We start from the raw sequence: 26,777 nt of genomic DNA on the forward strand, positions 1-26,777 counted from the left end.
CTTGTTTTGTCAGAGCTGCTTGCCAGTGTCACTGTTTGAGCTGCTCAAACTGAAATTATTTACCAAGAGGTTAGTCATCGCACTCAGGCCTCGAGTTGTGTACGACGGGCTAAATGAGAACTGAAAAAGCCAGTCGCTGCGCCGACACCTTTCAGTTGGCTGTGAGGGAGGTGCAGCTCCGTGCGGCCATTTTTAAAAAAAAATCATTCATTTCTTTTTTTCACCAAGTCCTATCCATCACCTTCAGCAGATGGGCGTGCGTGGCAAACATCCCACTGCTGCATGTACGTGACAGCAAAACATTATGTTTAATTTACGCCTTCTGAAACCGTCGCAGCAAAAACTGCACCTCTGTTCCCATGGCGCAGGAATGGAGATCGTCGAGATCCAACTGACTAATTATGCTCGATAATCTTTTGAGGAAAATATTCAGAGCGGTTTCGCAGGTCTGCAGCTTTGGGAGTAACAAGCGGATAAATCTGAGAGATATCTGTGAGATGTCTCACTATTCTCCTCATTCACAGTGGCTGTCACTGTCTGCTTCACAGTTATGAGCAGAGCATATGGTGCAATAAACTGAGTGCATCATGTAAAAAAGAACTTTTGCATACGGCATCCCATAATAATAACTGTTATACTTTTATTATTATTATTATTATTATTATTATTAATAATAATAATAATAATAATAATAATAATAATAATAATAATAATAGTAACAACAGTTTAATATCCCTTATAATTATATTTAAATATTATAATTAATTATATATCCTTAAAATTAATATTATCAAGCAACATTCTTCTATTTTTTCCTATAAGGTGGCTTTAAAATCAAAAGGTACTTATAGATGAGCAACAACAGGTACGTCTTATGCCTCTGAAAGTTCTTATCGCTATCAGATATCATGATTTTATCATGTTGCCTAGCAACCACCTACCATTGGGCTAAAATGACCCATTTGCAGCCTTCAAGCATCTATAACACCTTGTAAAACCATCGTAGCCAATTTCAGTTTTACAAAATAAAAACTTTAAAACTTGAATTGTGCATGATATAGTATGTGAGTGAAGCCTGTCACTGCTAGTGGCAACAATAAACCAGACCATGGGCGTGTCTTTGGCCAAGTACCTAGGTGTCTACAACACCGGTACCATAATAAAGCTATACCAAAATCTGAGGGACTCAGGATACATACCAGGCGTGGATAGGCTGTGGAGGTTGATAGAATAGAATAGTTCTTAAAAATGGAGAAACTGCCAAAAATCCAAAGGGAAGAGGAACACAGTAATAACAACTTGTACTACAGTGTTGCTAGCCTGGATGCTTGAGGAGACCTCGGGCCAAAGCAAAGACAAAGAGGGCTGAATAGATCATTTCAGCCTTGTACAGAAATGGTGTTATGAAAGCCCGTGGTAGATTGACTACCAGGGCAGCCATGCCCATCACACCAAACCAAATGGTGACTGTGTGTATGATGGTACAAATAGTCTTGGTACTCTATGCGGGTGTGTACTCATTGGGAGTTAAGAGTTCCTACTGGAAAAAGTAACTCTTAAGGACAGGAGGAGTCCAGAAAGGATCTGAAAGACAAGTCAAGTCGTGCTTGAGGAGGTTGATCCCTGAAAGCTAGAAGCTAAAAGGAAGGTGAAGCAAATATTCTAGGAAACTAATAAGAACATGTATGAACTGAAAAGCTGACATCAAGGTCCTGGAAGAAATAACTTATTACAAATACCTTACATCTAGCAACCACCTAACAAATATACAGATCAAACAATACTGGGCTAATCTAAATGAAACATATTGGAATGTAAAAATCAGAACAATAATAAAAATAAGATGATTTTTGAAATAGGATAAATTCCAATCAAAAATCTGAATGTAGTAAAATTAAGTGTGTCATTAAAGTAAAATAGCTCAATAAATTCAGTAAAGCAAAATAGAATAAATAAAAGTAAAAATGTCTAAAATGTTCTTCGTCAAAGACTAAACAATGAATCAGTTAATCAAGAAAACAACAGGAATATTATTTCCATCTACATCTCATTTGGTTTATTCAGCATTAACTACTCAAAAAGGCAGGATTTTATCTCTGCTGCATTGATTTTGTGTCTTGCAGGACCTTCGCTTGATAAGCATGCAATGCATTTTTCAAGGTTCTGTTGGAATTAATCCAAATACTGTGCAAAAAAAGAGAAAAGGGAAATGCTATATGGCTCTAAAGGCTTATCCAACAGGTGCTCTAACACCAGCTACGAATTTAAAACATGTAAAAAATAAATGTATACCTCAAGCAATTCAGCAAGCAAGACAAACCAACACGTATCAAGTCTTTATCAGCGTCTCAGGCCCTGATGAAAATCGTTTATCCTGGATGGAGTGCCTCAGAAACTCCCAAACACTGTGAGCTAGTCCCTTTATGTTAGGATGTGGCATTTTCATGGTGTGTGTCCCGAGGAACTGGGACACGAAGATATACAGCGACTCTGTGAAAGTAGGCCAGATGGACCACAGTGAATGAACAGGATTTGTGTTCCTGTGCAGAACTTTAGAAATGAATGAATTTCACCAAATATCACTTAAAGTGAGACAAAGGAAATCATTTAGACTTTATGATTCATAGATCAGGTTTTCCTAATGCTAAAATGTATCTTTGTGGAGTGACTGACACACATGTAGGCTTGATTGATTGTTCCACATATAGTTATCACAATAAGTCCATGTCCCCTTACCTAAATGGACTCAATGCATTTCCTGTTGTTTATGTTTTTTACTCCTCTTACATGCTGCGGCACAGAAAGAGAGAAACACTTCTCTTTGTAACAACGGTGAGGAGAATAAAATATTTAAAAGTTGGAAACACGTCCCTAGAGTCAGCGCTGACAGTGTTTTGCATGTAAATATGGAAACGCAAATGTCCATAAGACAGAGAGAAACACAGTAGTTCATCTCTCTGTGCCAGGTGTGCTAGTCATTATAGCAGCATAAGCCCACACACAGAGGCGACTTAATTATATATAAATGGCTTAATGATTGTAAGTATCTATTAGGCAGCTGATTGTTTAGCTGTAGGAACTGTCAGTCACAAGTTCCTGTTCAGAGCAGGGGTGGATTTAGTGATTAGCTTTTAATTCAATGCAGTTCTGTTGAAGTTTGTTGCTCAAGAACGTTAATTTGTATACAGCACGTATGAGAAATGCAATCAATATAGATTGCATTTTTCCTCTTAAAAAATATAGAATAATGAAAAGTAAAGTTCTGATACGCCCGATGAGACTTTTCCATTGCTAGTTTGTAAAGTGACGTTTAAATGTTTGGCTGCTCTTGTCTGAGGGGGAGTTGATCCGGTCATAGAGAAGTTTTAGGATACTTGAATGTATAACACGCCCACAACGAAGATGCATTTGGAAACTGAGTCATGATCATCACAGCCTTTGGTCGGGTGTTTCCGAACTCAAGGACTCTCTAAATGCAGCGCTTTAGTCACGGTAGTTTTGAAAAAGAATTGGATAACAGTGCAGCTGGGCTAACAGTCGCACTACAAAGGCTGAAGTTTCAGGCAAAAAACAAAAGTGACAAAGGCAATTTTCACATCATCCGTACAGGCATGTTTTCTTCTTGGAAATGAAGCTGTGAGCTGTAGTTTGTAATAAGCAATACATTTCCTGATTGTAATAGCGTGTGCTAATAGTGCTAATAGCGTGTTCTTTTACAGTTCAAAATGGTTCCTTCCTTCAGTTCATTCTCTAAAACTCTAAGTTTTAGCTCCTCCCCTTTAAGCCAGCTGTCTTCTGATAGGATGCCCCTCATAAACAGCAGCTGTGTGGGGAGTGTTTGAAGCTGATTCCTGGAGTCAAATGCGAGAAGTTAAATAAAGTTTCATTAAAGCTATGTGCTGCCTGTAAAATGAAACTAAATCTCACAGTTATCGACCCGAGTGTGCTCTGTTTGTATTTTGCAGGTCTAAATATGCTTTGTTAAACTGTGTTGTAGTGGATCAGCCCACCAAACACCAGATTACTCAGCTCTGAAATAAATCATTATAACATTATGTTGTTTCATTGCGATGAGAGTTAATGGAAGCATGAGTCTCTCATAATACTCCCGACTCCGTGTTATCATCTGAAAACTAGGCTACATTAATGGATTTTATTTTTAAACCAGTTTTATTCCACTGCTGCATCACAAGGGCAGTGCACTGACCTTTATGGCCCGAGTTCACTGCAGCGACGGCTCTGCCAGCTTCGCCCCGGCCCACATTGCGATACTGAGCCATATTGCTCCTGTTTCTGCTGCATGCCCTCATGCACTGGAACTTTTCCCATCAGGCTTCAGAGAGACGGAAGTGTAGTGAATGGTGGGAGGAAAGGGAGAAGAATGGGGGGGGGGGGGGGGCAGAGGAGTTAAAGGGAGATGGTGTAAAAAAGGGAACGAGAATGATTTGAAACTAGTGAAGATGGATGGGAGAAGAGGAGGGAGGAGGAGGTGGAGGAGGAAGACAGTGAATGAGAAAAAGGAATCAAGTATATATATTTATAAAAAAAACTCCTGAGAGATGACAGCCGACCGACATGGTTGATACGGACGCAAGTCAGCGGAACTGACTGAAACCGTTGCAGAAAACACACAAAAAAGACGATCCAGATAATAACAGGAACAAAAGTCGTTATTTTTCTTCTTCTTCTTCTTGTCCTCTTGTTTTTTTCTTTTTCTTGCTTTCTCTCTTTTCAATGCTGCAGTGCTATTCTGAGAGAGATGCTTCAGCCCACGCTCTGTCGGAGAGGGAGGGAGTGAATGGATGGAGGGATGAAGAGGAGAGATGGAGTGTGTGCACATGTGTGTGTTATGGGGAGGTGGAGCGGGGGTCTGCTGCACTAACTCGTTGCCTGTCAGGGAGCGTCTGTGTCTTTAAAGCTTGTGTGTTTCTGTAAAGGAGGAAGTCAGGCAGGCATGAAGCAGCGGGACAGACATACAGGGACATATACACACATACTGTAAGCTGGAGGCAGCCATCAGTGCTTAAGTATTTGTGTGTGTTGATACATAACACAAAATGATATGCTTATAACTATCGCTGTCTCACAGTAGATCATGAAATTCCCACAACTTTCAATCTATTGATTTCTGTTTCTGGATGCAAGTTTTCCATGTTTTCCGTGTTCTTGGATCTGATTTTTTTTTTATCTGATCGATCTCAGCGTGGTGGCTCAGTGGTTATCAGTGTTGCCTCACAGCAGGCGGGTCCTGCTTGCAAACCGTGGCTCGTTTTTGTAGAGTTTGTATGGCTTCTATTCATGAGTCTATTTTCTTGCCTGGGTTTTTGCTAATTTTTTGCCACTGCAGGAAATCAGGGCAGGAATGGAACAGCCCTTGTAATTGGTTCTTGGAGCCTGTGTGCAGTGTGTGAGCCACCAGATGGATGCCCCAGTCCCCACTGACATGCTCGTTTAGCTCATCCTATAACATAAGTACCAAAATGAGGGAATTCAGTTGTTTCAAGATGGCTCTTGGATTGTTTGACTTTGGATGAAGTGATATTTTACAACAGCTTTGATTAAGGCGTCTGTTCTAAGTTAGAACAACAACTGAGGGAACATTGGTTACATATCATAACCTCCGATTATGTTTATAGCTGATGGTTTCAGGCTGTAGGGATGCTATCTATCTACATCTATTCTTCTGTCCTATTAATTTGTTCTAATTACTTGCTTCAAACTTGAGATTGGTTTAACTCAGCTCCCTGCTCCCTTTTTTGTTCAGGGCTGCTCAGGAGGTAAATGTTCTCCTACAGGGCTGGTTTCTGCAGTCAGAACACACAGAAAGCTGCAGGTATCTAAAACAGCTCACAGTATCCTTTGGCAAAGTGATGCTCATGACAGAGTTTGGGCCAAGTGGCTAATATCAGTGTTTAAAATGACAGCCAGTAGCAAATACTGTCAGGTTTGTTTTGTTTGGGTTGTTTTTCTGTTGCTGAGCAGATGAACCATCAATATAAAGTGTGGTGCTTGCATGTCTTTGCTCTATTCTGCACATTTAGCCAGCACGAAATCGATGTGGCACCAAAGTTTAACATCAGCAGGTTAAATGTCATCTCATTTCCTGATTTTTGTCCAGAAAACATCCAACTGATATCTTACTGCAGCTCTGATATGATCACTTTCAACAATTGTCCATGTCTGAATGCATCCTGTAAAGATTCAAAAGGAAAATACAAATGCCTGGATTCATTTTTTAAAATAAATTTTGGCTGTTTGAGAATGACTTTGTTCTCCTGTGAGGGCTGGAGACCTCATATCTCCCTGTGACCGGGGATTAAGTGCTCCATATGTGCCTACTGAACTATAGGTTATCTGGTTCATGGTAAATGAAGCACAATATGGCCGAGAGTCGACAGACTGGCACCACGCCTCTGAATGTTTGCATCACTCAGGGAGGCATTACTCATACATTTAGGTTTTGTAACACAGGGTGCTTAAAATAACTGCATTTTGAAGTACATTTTCCTCAGGATTACAGCAGTTGGCATAAATTACTGTAGATAATGTTCATTGAAATTACTGAATTTCCCAGAGGAACCCACCTGAGGGATTAATAACGTTTCATCTAATCTATTGGAAAAGATTAGAGTAGAATATTAAAGATTCTGATAGATTATTATAGTACTTTACTAAAACTAAATTCTAAGTCGAAGGTAAAATTCACTACTTCATATTAATGCCAAACCAGTTACACTTGACGGTACTTTTCTCTTGTATTTATGAGTCTAATATCGATGTACAATAGTTTCCCATAATTCACTGCATGAAGGAAATAAAGGAGCTACTGAAGGGCGCTTAAAACAGCAAGATTAATTAAAAACATTGCCTTTGAGAATCAGAAATCATTCCCTGCTAGCACAATACAATAGGGATGGAGTCCCTCGTTAGAGAATCACATTCTATCTAATAACGTTTATATCGCAGCTTCAGTTTATTTCAGATCTTAAAAGATAAAAATTTGGGGGATAATTTACCAAACCGGCATCCTGATAGGAATTTAAAGCTTAAGCTGCAGGTGATGTTCCTCCCTGCTTCCTGTCATATCACCCACTGCTGCTAAACAGTGCACTGCATCCACATAGAAACGGTTATATAAATTATACATACTGCATATTTTAGTGTGCAGGATGTAAATGGGACACAGCTGTACTACACCATCCACTATGTTAGTATTCTGACGCGCACTCTTGGCAGGGAGGCAGCGCTGCAGGTATACAGGCAGCAGGACAAATCCATACATGTGTGCACCACACACAGCAAGACGAATGGCCGAGATCAGCAGGAGGACAGGAAAAGCAGGGAGACCAGCAGGGGTCTATGCAGATGGACAGATTCGCACACAGAGGCAGGTAGAACAAGAGCAGCTCGGGCACATGCAGGAAGATAGGAAGACACGGTGGGCAGAGAGGTCGCCGCGTGGCTGGAAGATGGAACAAAGGTCCTAATTTTTTAATAGCGTGTGTGTTTGGCTGCCTTAATGCCGCTCTGATTTCCTGTTTGGAATCGTTTATCTGCCGTGTATTGTAGGAAATGTTTCATTAGGAGGTTTAAACAGGGCACACAGGACATTTTGGAGCCATTTCCTTATGTTGCATTATATTCCTGACCGCTCTTTCACTGCAAATTTGACCCTTAATCACAGATTAATGCACAATAACAAGCAGCATATCCTTTGATAAACACGCTCGCAATGAATTTAAAATCCCCTCACTTTGACTTCCCAGAGAAGAGCGCAGTGTTAACCCCGCCATGTTAATCCATGAAGTCTGGACATCTTTATTTCTGTGCACGTTTTCACAGATTTTGATTTTTTTATTATTGAATTAATACTCTTACTGCCTAGAAAGCCAGTGGAAGTCAAACTATTTGTCAGCGGAGGCTTCTTAATTACAACATCTGAGGAAGCGAGTCGGAAAAGCCCCCGGAGGGTCGAGGCACGCTGATGTGAAGCCAGGCTGTCAGGGCAGCAGAGCGCCCAGAACTTTCCAGCAGAGAGGACCGCGTTATTGAGGTTACTGTGACTCAAGAAATAGTTCCTGTCAGCTCTAACCCTAACCCTGGAACATTCTGTTCTCTTATACTCTTCTCTTCAACCTTTTATATTTAATAATTAATTCTGTTTTTCCTCTTCTTCTTTTTTAACTGTTGCTTGTTTTGCCTTTGGAGCTTTTGTTGGCTGTAGGTATTGTTGTTTCTCTGGGGACTGATTCTTGTCCTGCTGCTGATCTCATTTTTCTTTGCTCCAGAAAGAAGCAACAGTCAGATGTAGAAATAAAACAATGGAGGTATTTTCACAGAGTTTGAATTAAGAGAGTAACCTAAAAATGAGTTAGGTCAGGACTTTTGTGTTTAGTTATTTCCCGCAAACCCGTCTGAACCCTGTGGCATACCCTACTCTGGAACCCACGTGCTCCACAATTGTAACTACATGTCAGGTCCACGACACCCGAGCAGTCTGATCATGATGTTTATGTCACTCAGGCTTGCAGTGGTACAATCCTGGCTTGACTCCTTTTTTCTAACCACTTTATCTCAGACGTTGTGTTTTCAGTAGAAGAAACATTTTGTCACTCATCCAAGTCAGAATCAACTTTCTGGGATTTTCTTACCTGGATGATTGAGCATCAAAACGTGATCAAATGTCATGAGGTGATGGAAGGGTGTGAAGGAGGACAGTAAAATAAATTGTATTTTCTAATTTTTTCCTTCCAGAGATGTGATCCAGTGTAATTCTTTTTCTCTTCCATGTTTAGGATTTCAGTGACTGAACTAAAATTCCCTCCATCCATCGTTTCTCCAAGCTGACCCAAAGTAAAAATTAAATCATGATGGTCTTAACAGCTGTAATCCATGAATGGCTATTACTAATGGAAACTGAATTATACACCTTAAACCTTAAACACACTTTGTTAAACTCACATGTGGAACTTAAATCTATCCTCTTCACACAACGTGACATCTCAATAAAAGGCAGGTTTGATTTCAGCCGAGTTCAGCTGAGGGTTTAACAGCCTGTTAGTGAAGTCTAAAACATATCTGCAGGTTATGGCATGAAGTGCAAATGCATCTATAAGTAGCATGTACATGATTTGTCCCACTTTTTTATTTGTTCTTTCTGGTCAGAGGGTGTGCTGTTATTATGGAATTTAATTATCTCCTTTCCATCTCATGAACGATGCTCCAGTGTATCCTCTGCTAAAGGAGGTAATAGACGTGTGGAAGAACATTTCTTTAATGTTTGGAGAACTGATTATTCAGTTCTGCTTCCTGTTTTATTCTGAAGTCTTGTTTTTCTTACACTTCCGTGGGTTGGATTAGTGTCCTCAGTATTCACACCTGCAGATGTTCTCCTTTCTTTGCTCTTTTTTGTTACTCAAGCTTTGCAGCCAGCTTTCATGTTTCCTCGTGTGCAACCTTCTGAAGTGTTTACTGCACTTTTGCCTGTTTCTCTACTGGATTGTTCATCCTGCAAATTAATGTGGAGTCGGTCTTCCTCAAAAACTGTTCATTTGGATTTTTAACTGGCAGTCAGAACATCTGACTTGTTCCTCAATGGAGACTTATTACAGGGAAGATCACAAAGTAGCCTATTACAAATATAGTCTCAGAGTCAGTTATCTAACTGTAAAAGGCAAATCATTAATGAAGCTTCTCCAGAAGGGAGGGAATCGATTCTACTACTTGACTCTACAAATTAAAAGTTGGCGTCCTGGTTAGTCAGCAGCTAACTATTGAAATAAAGATGTTTTAGTAGTTAGCAAGACCTCTTTTCTATTATACACCGATTTTTTTAAACCCAATTTTAAGTGTTCACACTTTTGGACTAGTCAGCTAGATATTTTCCTCTCTCATTTAACCGTGCTGCACAGCAGTGTACGTTTTCATTGTGAGGCATGTAGTGGCATATGTCAGGCGAAGTGCCAGGATTTTGATTTTGGAGGCGCCAGAGTAATTTGGGGCTTCTAATTACAGAAGTTAAGGTTTGTATTCTAAGCTGCATTATAAACAAGAGTTCGCCACAGCAAATAGTTATTAATATGCTGGAATTGTTCCTGGTGTGACCCCAGAGTGATTTTTCTTTATTACAGATGGATACACGCACGTGTATAAATTAAGAAAACAATACCTGATCTGTTATTATTTTTTCTGTGGATTATGAAGACTAATATTTGCTGTCCATTCACGTAAACACTGAGATCCAAAATATATTTAGATCCTTTCCTAGTGGAATAACTGTAGATAGCAGCACACCGGGTTATAAATGAATGAACTGATTAGAATAAAAGCTGCCTTTGCTTTCAAGGAGAAAATAAAACTGGATGAAATTTTCTATTTTAACTCTTGTTTTGTTTGTTCTATCAGTTTTTTTTCAATATTTTGCTCCCTTCCTGTAATAGAAAATGTTGTTGCATCATAGAGTGACTCCATTCTTCTTCTAACCCCTGAGTTGCATCCAGTGCAGCCAGACACTGACCCAGTGAAGAAAAACCCTTAATACTGTTTCTTTCTTTCTTTCTTTCTTTCTTTCTTTCTTTCTTTCTTTCTTTCTTCTTGTTCTTCTTCTTGTTCTTGTTCTTCTTCTTCTTGTTCTTGTTCTTCTTCTTCTTGTTGTTCTTCTTCTTCTTCTTGTTCTTCTTGTTCTTGTTCTTGTTCTTGTTCTTCTTCTTCTTCTTCTTCTTCTTCTTCTTCTTGTTCTTGTTCTTGTTCTTCTTCTTGTTCTTCTTCTGAAAGTAAAACACATTTAGGCTTTAGTTGATTTAAATACTTTAAACACTTTGATAACTTAAAATAAAACCTAAGAAAATACTTCTCAGGGACAATTTGGCCATTAAGCTCCTCATCCACAGCCCCGTAGAGACATTTAATTCTCCATCTTCATTTCTGCTCTCTGCTCCTGCTCTGACAGTTATATGAAGTAGGATAATATAATGATCCCTGATTCCCAGATCAGAGATTTGTTACATGTGCATATGAAGAATAGCTGATGCATTGAATAACCTAAATAATATCTGTTTGTTTGTTGCTTTACATTAGTTTGTCACTGCATTATAATGCCATGTTTTTTATGAAACTTGCATGTTTTTTTAAACAAGATGACTGTAGACTTTGTGATGTCACAGGAAATAAATGTCAGTCAGAGCAGATTTAAGTGTAAACTGCAAGCATTAATTAAGAGCAAGAAAATGAGGGTGCGTTAGATTTTTTTTTCCTGAGAGCGCTCTTATGCATGCCTCCCACTCCCAACACTGGAGGCCTCATTTTGCAAACAGAACACACACACACAGACACACATCTGTGGTCTGTCTTTCCTCTGTCCTTCTGTCAAATGAGTCCATATGGCATCTGTCATGTCGTCTGCTCTCTTTTTTATCAAAGTCACATCACAGCTGCTCCCATCTCCTCTGTCAGCTGATGTTTTTTGTGTATGTTTGTGTGCTGTAGCTCCTTCAGCTGAGCACAGTTTCAGTGTCAAGAAGCTGTACTCAATGCAAGAGTAGTATAGGAAATTACCACCAGCCTCCTGGCTTGTTTCGCAGTTGCCCTAATAACGGATTTCCTGCCTAAATTCAATCTCAACTTAAATTCTAGGGTTTTGTTTCTTGACACAGGAAGTAACAAAGCCAGTCTCAAAATCTCCTTGTGAACAGAAGAAAAAGGTGTGCAGCATTAACCCCTCCATCGTGTAAACATTTCAGACCAGGAGTGGTCATTTTAAATGAGCTGTGGCCTTGTTTTGACAATATAGAATAGAATAGAATAGAATAGAATAGAATAGAATAGAATAGAATGCCTTTATTGTCACTATACAGTTGTTCAGTGAGATACAGAGCATCTCCAACAGTTCTGCAGCACTATATACATATGAGCAGTATTAACAGAAACAAAATATATGAAATGTAAAAATATACAATCTGATGTAAAAAAGTAAATATGTAAATAAATAGTGTGATGTATATACAGTTCGGGTTATTGCACATAGAACATGGTATTGCACAGTGGTGGTTTATAGGGGGAAATGGGAAAATGGAGGGATGGGACTGTGTTATCGGTAAGTGTATGAGTTAAGGGTGGTTATGGCCTTTGGGAAGAAACTGTTCTTGAGTCTGTGGGTCTTTGTGTTGATGCACCTGTAGCGCTTCCCTGAGGGAAGCAGGCTGAACAGGTTAAAACCAGGGTGGGAGCTGTCTTTGATGATGTTTGCTGCTCTGCTGAGGCAGCGGGAAGAATAAATGCCCATCAGGGAGGGAAGAGAGCAGCCGATGATCTTCTGTGCTGCCTTGACTACACGCTGAAGTCTCGCTCTGTCCGCCTTAGTGCAGCTGCCGTACCATACTTTGATACAGCATGTTGGCAGGCTTTTTTTTGGGGGGGGGCTAAAAGCTTTTTTCCTCCTGTTCCCAGTGTTGTCTTTCGCTCTGTGTAGGGGGAGGAGCTTATGCACATGGTGAAACAGAGAGCAAAGCAGAGGAGACAAGCTAGCACAACCAAAAAGAAAAAATGCTTTGCTCGGTGCACACACCTGACAAGTATAACAGCAAATTCTGGTTGGAAACAGACACATTTTAAACATGCCACCAAACCCTAATATTACTAATATAGTTAATAATATAGTAATATTAGTTCAGCCACTAATAAATACATAGATGAAGTGCCTCTCTCTTGCTGTGTTAAGTTAACCTGCTGCCACGTTGCTGCTGTGCTGCTGTGGTCAGACTGCAGAAGTAGTTCTTGTTTTGCAGTGAAAGTCATCCTAACCAGAACTTGCAGCGGGTGGAGCGCTGGTTCATGTGGCAAGGCTGCAGAGCAGAGCGAGGACTGCCAGCTGCAGTCTATGAATGTGGAATGCAACTTGATTAGCTTGGCCATTTATTTATTAAGCACAAACAACTTGGTTTAATTCTGAAAGCATCCTTTCACAGCATGCCCATCCCCCACCATAAGTTGAGTATATCTCTGTGGAGACGCTGCACCAATAACAGCCAGCTCAGCAAAACGTCTTACAACACCCTGTGTTTCCTGTTCTTATGTTGCAGTGTGAAAGCCGGTGAAGAAGTGGACGCGAACCTGTGAGAGACGGGAAGACTTGAAGAAACAGAGTAAAGGATCTGATCCGGACCGTCCCTGTGCCAAGTGGAGGTTTTCCTGGAGGACTTTCTCAGCTGTTTTCAGAGCCGAGGCTCTGAACACTTCCTGCTCCTTTTCCACTCTTTTTATTTTTATGTGGTTGGAATCACGATTTCTGACTGCTCTTTTGTTCCAATCACAACCAAAACCAGGTGCCAAACCGACTGTGTCAAGAGAAGAAGCAAAAAAATCTACAACTCTTCATATAAAGAGTTTATTTAGTCACCCAGCTTTGGATACATCACCCACAAATACATTAAAACATCCAACGTCCCATTAAAACCACATTGAATTTCAAGATAACGTCTGTAAAAGTTTATATATCCATTCCGTTTGGTCGATGTTTGCTGCTTTTAATGTTAGAACTTCGTGATTTTTCTCACTGGGGCGGCGATCAGTGCATTATTGGTTCAAAGTGCTTTATAGACAAATCCTCCAGCTGTCGGTCTGCTCATGGTTATGCATAGCAGAGGAGGCGTGTGGTAAGCTGTGATAACTCTGACGGCGTTTGACTGACAGGCAACACGAGCCACATCAAACAGATAAACAGAGGCAACACCACCGCCACCGCTGCTGCTATCTCAAAGGCTCGGAGGTACGCCGTCGTTTCAGTCTGCGCTGTGAAACACTGTTGACACTTTGCCTATCTCCTTCTTCCAGTCGCTTCTACGAGAGAGGCCTCTCGCCCTTTTGTCGTCTTCTGTTTCTTCCACACGTGGCTCTTGATTACGCCGCGCCGAACAACCTAAAAAGCCCCCTTTATCTACTCCCAGTGACCTCTTACACCTTTTTTGCGTTCTTCCTTTTATTCTATTAAAAACATGCAATTTAAAACCTTTCACTGTACTTTCATTTTTTGTGGAAGGAAATCAAATTTGTAAAGATATTTAAAAATAACAAAAAAGAACATAACCTAAAGCCATACTGAACACCAGCCATACGAATACATTTACAGAGCTCACGATGTTGAAGGTCTCTACAACAAAGTGATCCTCAGTCACGTCGGTGCACGCACACACACATTCAGGGAGTCGATGAAGAAACTGCTAGTGACCCGAAATTTCATTCCTTTGGATGAAAGAGCGGCTTTGTAAGTTTTTTCTACCTGCGTGTTTTTAGATCGCACAGCCTGTGGTGTCAAGCGTGGCAGTGGTCGTGTCGAGTTCCCATCATCACCCTGCGTTCCTCTGTCTTGACGGATGAATCCGGACAGTTTCATGTCTGTTCTGTGGGCAGAACCTCGCTGCCCTGCTAGAACCGGGCCCAAGCCCTCCTTCGTCCTCTTCTGCTGGGCCAAGCTAAATTCAGAGCAAAGACACTCGCGCGAGGGTATCAAACGCACATAGATCCTCGCTTTGTTCTGTCGTCTCTTCCTGTAATTCATCCACCAGATCCTCGCCATCGATCACTCTTTTGTGAATGCCTTGACACGCTCGCTTAATGAACTGATGTCTGTCCTCCGGTAGCTGCTGGAAGGACTTCTTTCTTATAGATTTGATGCTGCTTAATGCCGTCAGTGATAGTACCTTTATTAGTTGCGCTCACAGCCCACGACTCATAAATTCACCGTTCCATTGTTCGAAACCAAAATTTCAAGCATACTGACCTTTACTGCTCCTCTTCCTCTAAATTCTTTGAAAGGGAGATTTGGTTTATTGGGCAAACTGTGAGCGTGGCGTAAGAGAAGTTTAAGTAACAGCTTGTGCCAAATTTACACGGACTTCCTCGCAGCTTGTTCACCAAACAGAGCTGAGATCTCTAAAGCTGCCAGCACTGTTGTTTACAGACACGAGACACACGGAGCTCGATGTTTAATTTGATTTCATTTCCATGTATAATTTTCACACATTAGTTCTCCACCCAGGACAACAGAAGTGCCAAACTCCGAGAAGAATACACCCAGCGTCTGTGAGAGCTCATTGAATACAAAGTTTACATTCAGCACTAAATGTTTACAGACCACAGTTTTCATTGCAGTTTCTTACATGACTTTTGTGCCATAAACAGCTCCCAGAACACCCTGCATTCAGAGACATAGGACTCTTCTTCTGGACGAGTCATTATACGACGAGTTTACAGTTTTTCATACTCATTTTGTTTACAGAAAACGTCTCAATACTGCCTGTTTTGAAGATTTTAGGCCAACGGACTGTAAAACGGCACTTTGTCGACCGACAGACCAAAATTAAACATTTAATACCTGCTGCCATAAAACAAACCCACATTATTCTCTATTTCTAATCAATTTTAAGTTAGATTACTTTAGGTCTACAGCCATTGTACAGACACATCGCATAGGGCCTAAAAAACTCTAAAAGACCTCAATGTTTACAAACGCTGCTTATGGGAAGGATTTGTATTCAGACGGAAATGTTTACATTCAGATGACGGAGTGACACGCCAAACGCATTCATGAAACACTGCTCGAACAACGTGAATCTGCTGAAATCCAACCCAAGGGATTAGTTCATCAGACTGCAGATAAAACTTTTCGTAATGGAGGGGTTTTTTGGAGGATCTCGCTGACATTTGAAGCTGTTTGTGACTTTTTTGGCTCGAGAACTTTGTGATAAAACAATGACGTCTAAAATATTAAAGGGGATGCTTTGCTTATCCCTTATCCTCTTGCTTTTCTCCTGCCTCGCTGTTTCCACTGTAACCATCACCACTCGGCGACGCGCTGTCGATGGTGATATCAGGACTCTGACCGGCAGGGGCGGCTCTGCTGCTTCTGGTAAAACGAGTACCACCTTGTTCCTCCTGACGGGCTACAAGCCGCCACTCCCACGGCTGCCTGCCGGACCCAAAGTGCCGCCAAAAGCGGCAGAGGTGGAGGACGGGGATGATCCACCGGTCATGGCTGAGCTGCCACCAAAGCCCCTCCCTCAGTCCATGTTGCCAAGGAACGTAACGGCAGCACTGAAGCCTCCCCTCGGTGCGGCCCAGGTGGCTCCAGCCCCGAGACAGCTGGTGGATGTGGACCTGTGCAAGTAATGTTGTCAGAAATTCTGTGTAGTGTTTATCACTGTTTTTGTTAAGTCTTAAAAGCTAATGGAACATGTTTCTGTATGTGGGCTCTTTTAGTTGTGAGAACTTTTAACTAATATCCATAAAATGAATATTAAAGATGAACAAAGTCGAGGCGTTTTAAACAGAAAGCCGATGCAATGGCGGCGCTTTAAACCTGCATTGTCTTAGCTCCAGCAGGGGGAGACTTGTAACTGCAGAGAGAAGTTAGCTGTTGTAAAAATCTATGGAAAAATTACTCGCTTGATTTTTAACTAGTTAGTAAAACTTTTCCAAATGAGTTTATAATCTCATTTTCTAGCTTTAAGTGTTTTTTTTTTATTGCATGGCCATTTAAATTATTGTCCCATGTTAGAGTCACTTGAACAGTAAAGAAGGCTGTGCTTTATGAGTCAGGTAACAGTTTTCTCAGGAGTTCTTAATAATTTGGAAAAAGTATACGGCCACATTTTGAACTACTCAGCTGAAACATGATGAATGTTGTGCTGAATTGTGCTAAACTCCATAAGTTTTAGTAGAATGGTTCCAAATTTGAAAAATCTTAGTGACTTTTATACGTCTATGTTGGCTTTATTTTTCAGACTAGGAAGCTGCATTCACATTTTACACTCTCTCTAATCAAATAGGAACGGAATGGGGTTGAGCCCATGTGTGCTGTATGAGCATGCAGTGTCCTTAGTCAGAATTATCCCTTGACTGTAATGTCTTTATTTGAAAGCAGACACTGACGGTCAAAAAACTGAACTCAAAGCTTCAGTACGGGACTTCACCAACCACTGAGTCATATCACAATGCCCACATCCATCCTTTATATACAGTCTATAATTATGTCAAAGAAATGTTACTGGATGAGACATCAGTATGAGCTAACTAGAATTACAGGACACGTAAAAACATCTTTTATTGTTTGAGCAGGAAAGGAGGATAAGTGCTAAATTATTAAGGTAACCTAAAATGAAATCTTTGGACATGGAAACACATTTTTGTCAGCTAAAATCATTCCAAATATCTATATACATTTTATATTAGATACATTTTTGTAACTGTTCCAGAGTTGAAAATTGTGGATGCAACAGTGTGGCCAATCTGTGGGGCTGAAGCCAAGGTCTCGATAATGTATCAGAGCACAAAAGCTTGGATCAGTGTAGCTCTAATCCAAACTATTTTAATCTGTTTTGAAAAACTATACTCCATTAGGAATAGCAGGTCAGCAGAGTGAGCTGTTAAAGCATCAACATGTGTTTTGTCATGGTACCAAGAGAAGCATCCAATTCTTCTACAGCTGACATAACTCATATTCCACAATCGGGTCAGAAATTAAATTCTTAGCAGCTGTTCAGGCATTTTTAGTTCTGGGGTTAAGTTGACATACAAAATGTGAATTAAAAAAAGTAAATTCTAGACAGAAACATCAGATTACATGAACGTAAATGGCTTTTAATAAAAATGTAGTTGAAATATCACGATTTTCCTTGTTTTATATCTTCCGCTGTGCTGAAGTTTTGCTCGTCGTCGAAGGCCTGCGGATCTTTTTATCGCCCTAATTTACATCCATCAATGTGATGGCTTGATCACTCTGGATGCCATAAAAGCGAGGCACATCATGATTCCCCTCCTTCAGCTCGGATCTTCATCTCACAGAAGCTCATATTTTTCACTGAGAGGCGTCTTGCTGTTGCTAAGCAACGTATAATCAGCTCTAAGTCAGATGTGTGTTGGCGAGCCACACGCTACGACTATCAACAGCAGCTACATTCAGGCACAAGAAAGCAGCACGAAGCGCTGCAGTGAAGACAGAGCTCCGTTCTACGTTTTCCTTTGCGCTACTCTGCGAGCCCAAAAAGCTCTCCGCAGAACAAATGCAGGATTTACCTAAAACATTTATCGCCTTTGAGACGACGAGTTTTAGCTCGGAGTGCTCAGAGAGGTCCTGCAACAATAAAGGTAATATCTCAGTCAGGGGAAGTCCATGAAAGGCTTCAAAGCCAGTTCAAAAGCAGTAACAAAAACCTCCCACTGCTGCATCCACACCTAATGTAGAGCCACATAACCCTAATGTGACTGTTAAGTTGCCACTCTCCTCCCAGCAAATGACAAGGCAAGACAACAGTGATGTCACATCCTCTGCTTTGGTGGTGTTGTGCTCAGTTGTGCACCTCTCAGTTTTTGTAACCTCACACGGTTTGTGCCGGTACCATCACAGTTTGAAAAAAGGAGACTTTGGACAAAAATGTGATTTCTTTGCTTCAGCTTTTGACTTTTTCTCCTCCTACATCAGCACTGATGTGGAGGTTTTGTCTGAGTGGCGACAATAGCACCCTACATGCAGGCATAAATGCTACAGAGCTTTGGCGATGGCACTGTATAATGGGGCCCCAAAGCCTGAGGCTAGGGCCTAGCCTGGGATGCACCTACGTAAAACTTCAACTACACAATACAGCAACTGCAGGATTATACTGCAACTGCAAATATACCCGAGTAGAATTAAAATAAGCTTGATCACAGTTTTGAAAAAAATGTCCAGTATTTGACCAGTTGATCCATTAAATGGACCCAGCATGACCCTTGACAGTTGTCCTAAATCTAGAGTTTAAAACAGTGACATAAATCTCTGGTCAGACAGCACAGCAGGCAGCTAAACATAAGATCATATAGTGGATAAAGTCTGCAGAAACTGTCGAATAAGCATGATTTTAACACTGAGGAGCAGTAATGTCATATAAACAGTATACTACACATATGCAACACAAAGGCAGCTCACTCAGTTGTTTGCTGGGTATTGCATTCCTGAGATATGGAGTATCACAAACACTTAAAAGAGGCTCAGGACTGGCAGTAAATTTACAAATGGCTTTCAGATTTCACTAATATTTCAAGCTCCAGATCACAGCACTAGGCATCACACCTCTACCAGTTTGTGGACATTCACTCTATTCTGTTATTATTTTTTCACCAGTGTTTTAGTGAAAATAACCATTCTTTTTTTTTTTTTAAGAGTTCTGTCTTTAATGTACTTTAATGTAGCGTCAGGAGGTAAAGATGTGGGAGAAGATTGTATTGGCAGAAATCGAAATTATGATGCATGCCAAACGCTCACATCCTGTGAACTTTCAGGGTCAAAGAAGAACCTTAAGCAGCAGAGGCGCGGTACACGACGGCATTAATGGTACGTTTTTACCAACTTTACTCCGCAGGGGTTACTATGATGTGATGGGGCAATTTGACAACTCGTTCAACTGCTCCCAGGGCAGTTACATCTACTGCTGCGGCACCTGCCACTACCGGTTCTGCTGCGAGCACCAGAGGAACCAGCTAGATCAGGATTCCTGCACCAACTACAAGTCCCCCGACTGGGCTGACCCGCAGGTCCCCGTCACTGTGCCCGCGGTGAAAACAGACCCCGACTTTGAGACGTTTCCGCAGCAGAGCAGCAGGTCAGAGTCTGGATGTGTCAGTCACAGAGCCATCAGAGGAAAAGTACAATATATTAGAATCATCTCGAAAGCAAAGATAAATAAAGAGCAGCATAATTTGTCAAAATAACCTCCCGATCTTGACAGAAACAAGTTAATTTAATGAGTAATATTTGCATTAAATGTTTTTAAAAAATAATGTGTTTGCATATTTATTATTTACAGATGAATTTCAGGGGTATAGAGTTGGTATTCTTTTGGATTTTTCATTTTGAGCACATTTTTAAGAAATCAAGGGTAAAAACAAGTTGAAGTAATTGCATAAGCACTAAAATCTTTCTAAAAATTTGTAACACTTTCTGTAAACGCTATTTGTAAAAATAAAAAGTTTGTGCTGTGTGTTAAAAAATTGCTTGAAGAGGAGCTAAAAACTTTTAACAATGAAACAGAGTTCTTGTTTGATCCTGCAACAATGAGGAAAAATAGTATCACCTATGAATTTCTATTGATGCGCCCCTAATTGTACTTGAAGTACAATATTATTTCCAATTAAGGCTAGAGACATGAATCGTACTGAAAATTTACTATAAAATGAAAAAGAAGCTGAAAAGCGTGTAGTTTTTCCTGCTGAGTGCCCTGATGTAATTTCTTTTCTATAAACAGCACGGCCTATGTGATCGGAGGTGTGATCTCCTTCACTGTGGTGGTGGCCGTGGGTGTCAGGATTGCCTTCAGCAAGGTGGCTCGTCGACCCCGAAACCGAGACATCAACATGCCCAGGTGAGACTGCTGGACGGGTGCTTGGCTTCTCAGTTTAGACGTACAGCAAAGACACGAAACCCGATGCTATCCACGAGGAGCACAGACGGTGAAGCCAGATTCTGCCAGGCATTAAACGCTGCTAAGAAAAGACCATTCAGAGAAAAAAGTTAAATTGAAATGTCTTTCTAAAAATTCAAATGCAAAACGTATGCTTATGATCAATAAATATCTGTGAAATGTCTGCATATAAAGATGGGTGAAGTCCTAGTTTGAAGAGAATCATCTTAGTCACCTGTAGAGGTGCATATGGCCAACTTGTCAATCACAAGTCATTTCTGCCCTAAAAGGTACTTTAAGTAAGCCATACTATAACTTATAAAATACGCTTGTTGTATTAAACAAGAAACTAGTGACTGAGCCCCTAAACTAGTCAGGAAGGTGTTTACTGAGGTCATAAATCAGGTGACCGGTGGGCTCTTTTTTTCATAGACTTCAATGAACCTGGAAAAGCAGAGGGAGTCTCCCCCTGCTGGCCATTGGAAACAATGCAAGTTTAAGACTCATTTCAGCTTTCAGTTACAGAAATTGTGTCTATGAAACCAATTATTCATGTCTCCTTTTAATCTAGTTGTTGCTATCTTGGTAAATGATTATATATTACACATGCGATTATATTAATATTAATAATAATAATAATAATAATGATCTTCAGCCAGAGGTGAGGTGTTAAAACGTCTCAGTTTGCAGCGGAACATGAAAACTTTTAAGACATGTGAGACTGAGGTTTTAGAAGATTTACAAACAGATCAAAGTGAAACGTAACTGCATTATTTTCAATGATAGGATTGCTTTGGACACATTTGGAAAGTGCTCTGAAGTATAACTGACTGAGAAAATGTTTCCTCCACATGATCTTTTCTCACTATTCTCCTCACATCTGTTGTTCCTCTTGTCTTTCTGCCCTCGTGCTTCTCTCCCTCCGTCCTCCCGCTGCTGCGTCAGATCACTGGTGGATATCTTGCGTCACCAGTCGAGCCCCGTGCAGCAGGGCGAGAGGAACAACAGCACAGTGCTGACGACCACCTCAGACGGACGCACATCCAAAAACCTGTACACCCCCATCCTGCAGATCAAAGACAACCGCAGTGAGTGACGATTATTATATTCAGGTTAAACGAGCATTCGAATGAGGCCAGCTTGTCTCGTCCCCAGTGGAAAAGGTGGTAATTGTCGCTGCTCTTGTTTCAAATATCAGCAACACACTTCTTACTTCAGGTGGAATACATTTGTTGTGAGTGAATTGTTGCCAGATGTTGTTTCATTTAAAAAAGCCCCCTGAGATTATTGTTTAACATCAGTAATCTCAGAGGGTCTTTTGAAATGAAACAACATGGATTCAGACTTTTAAAGGGTTGGCTTCCTGTCTGGATTCACCTTCTGCTCTTTATTACTCAAGTGATCTTGCAAAAATGTATTCATCTGAATTAAAACATAAAAGTATGCATTGAATTTAACAGTTTTTAAATCTGAAAAATAAAATGTTTAGAGATGTGTTTTATTTTTTTAAAGGTTAATTCTCATTCAGCTTTCTATATTTCTGCACAAACATGACCTGCACACAGATGAGCTGAAACATTTTGACCACTCACAGATGAAGGAAATAACTTTGCTTAAATTTGCCCATTGGGAGGATGAGGATACTTCCTGGTCTAACCACTCGCTCAATAGGACACCAAACTCCTTGCAACCAGGAAAATCTTGGTTGTCCAGTGATTGCACTTGGTTTTTTTTCCCAGTCTACAAATGATTGCAGCTAGTTGTTGTTGCAATCAAGTTGGTTACTTTCCACTTTCAATTGTTTTGCAATTGTAGAAGCCACCTGGTGAGCGTCAGTTTGTCTCCAAACAATCGAGGTCCAACTCGGACTGAATGCAGTCACTGACAGACAGACTGGAGAAGGTCTGCAAATAATTGGTGTAATGTTCAAACTCAGACAGACTGCAGAAATGTTGCAAACTTGTCTCCGACACATCTGTTTGCAATCAAGGATCTGATTCACTGGCTGCCATTTAGTTGTTCTCTGCTTATGTTTCTATATAAAAGAAAGGTTATGTCATTTTGCAATCAACTATGTCACTATTTGTGGAGGACCATCTGAGTTTCTATTTAATATGTATGAGCTTCTGGCTGGACTCTGACTGTAAGTAGTTAATATGAAGTTTTCTTAAATTAGGTTTTCCGTGTATGTAGCTCAGCAACAGATTTGTGATTTTTAACATTTTACCAAAGTTAACTGTGGTTTATCATAAACAGCTTAACTGACATTCAATTGCAAACACACTCACTCCCTTTTATAAATAATTTAAGCCTTTGTGAAGATGACAAGATCATTGGACACAGTTACAATCCTTTTGGTTGTGCCGTCTCCAGCCAGTGTTTTCCGCAGGGTGAGTGTAGCATTTGGGGGACTTTGGCCTGCTATTAATTTGAGCAGTGACTCAGTCACGGTCACCTTTATACCACAGCATGCCAGCACTCTTTTCTCTGCAAAGCACGGGATGGAAACCTGCTTCTGCTGCAGCAGGTACTCCGATTGTTGCAACTTCATAATGTTAGCTTATCCTGAAACACAGACTGTGCAGCTCATCTGTATAACAAGACAAACAGATTTCAACCTTAAGGGAGTTTCCATATACCTACTAGTATCACAGATAACTTTAATAATTATATCCTAAAAAAGCTGTAAGTTATGTATGCACACTCTCTCCACCCTCCCTTCACTCTTCTATTGATTGTAATTTACAGCCAAAATGAGACACAAACATATCATGAAAGTGAATTCTTTTTATCACTCAGGAGAAACAAGATATGGTGCTTAAATAACACATATGGTTAGACTAAGTAGCCTGGGATAGAGTCAAATTCTCACCCTGAATAATTGTTTCAGTCTGCACGAACAGCCAGCTTTGCAGGGTATTATGTCAGGTATGGGAGAAATGAGCACCTTAAGCTGGTTTAGGCACACAGAAAGTACTAACAGGTTAATAGACTGGTGGTCCCAATGTTTTGGCTCATCAGTGTTTTAAAAAGTGTCTTTTAAAGGTTCCTTTATGTTGACTGTCACTTTTTTCTAAATAGTGCTACCACAGGGGGATGTGTTTTATATTTTGTATGAAATGTTCAGGTTGAATCTCATGATTTAAGCTTTAATATAAGAAAAACCTCCACTCCTATTTAGATGCTTATGTTGCCCACACACAGAGGAGCTTTGTGTTGAATCTGCTGAGGAAAAATGCTGCAAACACTAGAACACTAAAGTCAACACGATCATAGAATTAAACGCAGCGTTTGTGTGATTTCACAAAGTTTTTCCTCTCTGGTGATTATCAGAAGGACATGAATGTTTCTGTTTTCTCACACAGGAAAATCACAGAAATGAAACACACACATTTCTCTCTTTACCTCTGCTTTATCTCTCTGTCGCTCTGTCTCGTCTTTCACTAAACCAGCTCTCTCTTCTTTCAGCCTCTCTAGGAATTCGATTGTTCTCTGACTCTGCAAATAAGGTTGGAAAATTGCAAATTCCAGCCAAGAAAAGATGAAAAATGTGCCAAATATAGTGGATTTTTTAAATTATTTATTTAGCTGCTCTTGATTCTCTTGAGGTAAAAATGGTAAGAGCGCCTTGTAGTACCAAAGCTTCACATTTTAGCAACTGCAGAAATTATGAAACTAGATTTTTTGTGTAGTTTACAGACAGGAGCTGAGAAATCTTTTTTTTTTTATTGTTGAATAACAATTCAGCTTTTGAATTGCTAGAAAACGGCAGTGTCTTTTCAGTCTCTTGTGTCCAACGGTTACTCTAAAGCTCAGCTTGCAATCATAAAAAGGGAAAGACGGTGAAAATCTGCACTTTAAAGAGTTGGAACTTTGCTTTAAAAGGACCCACTGTGCATGTTTCCAACTCTAGACTCTGCTAGAGGTGCTTTGTATGAGTCACAGTTCAAAATAATTGTTAATTGTAACATTTGAAAAACCTTTATTCTCATTGGCTGCCACTTGCAAAGAGACTTTAATAGCAGGTGGGTGTGGCTTCTACACCTGAGATGACCGTTTAAGGATATTCGCGTGCTGCTTCACAATGCAAAGTAAAAACCAAACGACCTCACTTTTGCCAGTGTTGCATAAAAGATTTAATCTGGGGGTTGCCAGTTCGATTCAGTTAATTGCGACAACCTTTGTCATTTAAATAAGAAATGCAAAAGTCAGCTCATTCCTGGAGGGACTGAGTCTGTCTCTTTTCTGTCCTCCCCTCTCACTGTCCTGTCTCACCCACTGTCTCTCTCTCTCTCTCTGTCTCTTTACTGACACAAATGCTTACTCGACATGCCTCCCGTGTCTCTCGAGTGGCTGTCCCATCAGTTTGTCGGCTCTGCTCTCTTTGCAGCTGGGAACTTGCACCATCATTTTAACCAGCAGGGGTCTGCTTCCAGCCCCAAACACTCTGCTACCATCGGTAAGCCTCGTGGTTAGCAGCCCAGTGAGCCGGACTCGCGGCCTCACCTCCACCACTGTCTGTCTGTCTCGATGTCAGTATGACGGCCTGTTGTGCTGCGCTCTTAAAACAGCTGTGCCATTGTCAACCCCACCCTGTGGCTACGCGCAGATTTGTGCTCGAAATCACAGCGTGCTGTACGTTTCCAGTGATTTCCCCCGTCACACGGTTGTGTTGAATCTGACAGATCTTTCATAAGAGTGTGAGCTTAAACTTGTCTGGCCTGCCCTTTGCTTAATGCAAGCCCGTCTTCCCTATTCACTCACTCCCCCCCACAAGCCTGCTTCCAGATGTGCTTGTTCGTCCTTCCTCCTCTCTCTGTGCAGCAGTGATGTGCAAGTGTGATACCAAACTTCGAAGGAGGTCACCGCTTTAACCCGAGTCTGTTTTCGCAGGCTTTACACGAAGAAAACAGAAAAGCAATGCTAGCGCGAGTGATTCATCTCCACCAAAGGTCATTGTGCTGCACCCAGGAAACACATGAACTCCTACTGCAAGTCAGATAATTATCTGCGAAGGCTGATTTTATGCCTCTAACATGACTCTGACAGGATACAGGATAAGGTTGCCATGGAAATATGATGGTGTTGATGGAGATGAGCATGATTTCCATTTAACTTTTTAAGTTGTTTCAGTGCCAGTTTTTGCAAGCTATTACACCTACATGTGCCCCTCATGCAGCGGATTACACAAGAAGGCAACAGCAAAGAGTAAAACCGGCTGAGAGGACAGCAAATATTAACCAGCAAGTACAATTACATCATCATTTTCAACTTAATTCATCTAAGTAGAGACACTACGGGGCAAAAAGTGTAAACATTTTGTATTATTACATAAAACTAGTCAGTGACTTACATTAAAGATAAAGTTTTCTGGTCCTAGAAACACAGAGAGCACAGAAAAATTGAAAAGCAGCATATGCAAAAGACACTAATGTCTCTATTGGTGTATCTAAATATGCATGAGTTTTATTGCATAGATTTCAAGAGTAGAAATCTGAATATCAGATAAAGGCAGATTTTATTGGAGGAGTTAAAGGTGCAGTTAGAAATGTGTTTGTCTTCATCACTTTCTAAATCAAAACCGTCAATAGACAAAATAAAACATATTTTTAGGAGTAAATTGGTCTATAAATGAGCCGGTTTACACATCTTGGGGTTTTGATGATGACTGTGATTAACCATTAAGCTAAACCTGCCAATCATAAGGTAGGTAAACCCCAAGACATTTCCTACCTTATGCAAAAACCCGACACAGTCAAAAAAAACCTAAACAACACGGTTTTTGCTTTTTATGTCTTTCCTTACAAAGAAACTATTAAATATATAATTTAGCGTTTGCTGTATTTAATCTAAATTCAGCCATTTTGTGCAGCGCTGTGTGATTTAACAGGTCTAATACATCACAAGGTTGTTATAAAACTATGTGACATTTTAGGTATGTGATTGAGGGCCGCACAAGAAAATGCACGCGCCTTTAGGTTTGGAGTAATAGCTTATGTGGGTAATTATTGTTTTCTGTGCCGGTTTATAGTTTTAAACCATTAGTGAGGTGACATTTGTTGACACCAGCTGTGCTTTTCAGTGTTAGGAAGGTTTAGTCAGCTGTGATGACTAAAGAGAAATGTTCCCTTGGTTTGCTTCTGCACTGTTATATCATCAAGTGGATGAATAAAATGTACAGATTTAGTGTATTTGTTACGTTCACGTGCCTCACTGCTCCCCCGTGAACTGCATTTTGACAACCCCCGGTCTAAGGGGGCATTACTTGTTAATGCAAATTATGGGGAATCGTCTTGGGCCAGGAAACAACCAGACACACAGGCACAAATTAGGAAGTACAAACCTAAAATT

At 40.5% G+C, this 26,777-nt stretch overlaps 1 protein-coding gene across 2 annotated transcripts in view; it reads left to right on the plus strand.

Annotated features, from left to right (window-relative positions):
- shisa7b (shisa family member 7) overlaps nt 1-26,777 on the plus strand; it is a 50,556-nt gene that overhangs the window by 8,882 nt on the left and 14,897 nt on the right. The window contains exons 3-7 of one of the 2 annotated variants that reach the window (XM_082521110.1): nt 13,077-16,157; nt 19,389-19,628; nt 20,271-20,387; nt 21,372-21,514; nt 24,817-24,885. In XM_082521110.1, coding sequence (XP_082377236.1) covers nt 15,745-16,157; nt 19,389-19,628; nt 20,271-20,387; nt 21,372-21,514; nt 24,817-24,885 — 982 coding nt within the window. In that variant the 5' untranslated portion in view covers nt 13,077-15,744. The remainder of the gene's footprint in view (nt 1-13,076; nt 16,158-19,388; nt 19,629-20,270; nt 20,388-21,371; nt 21,515-24,816; nt 24,886-26,777) is intronic. The other variant, XM_082521111.1, reaches the window with a different exon arrangement.

This window comes from Aulonocara stuartgranti (genome assembly GCF_965226115.1).
Source record: "Aulonocara stuartgranti genome assembly, chromosome: 22".
NCBI lineage: Eukaryota > Metazoa > Chordata > Actinopteri > Cichliformes > Cichlidae > Aulonocara > Aulonocara stuartgranti.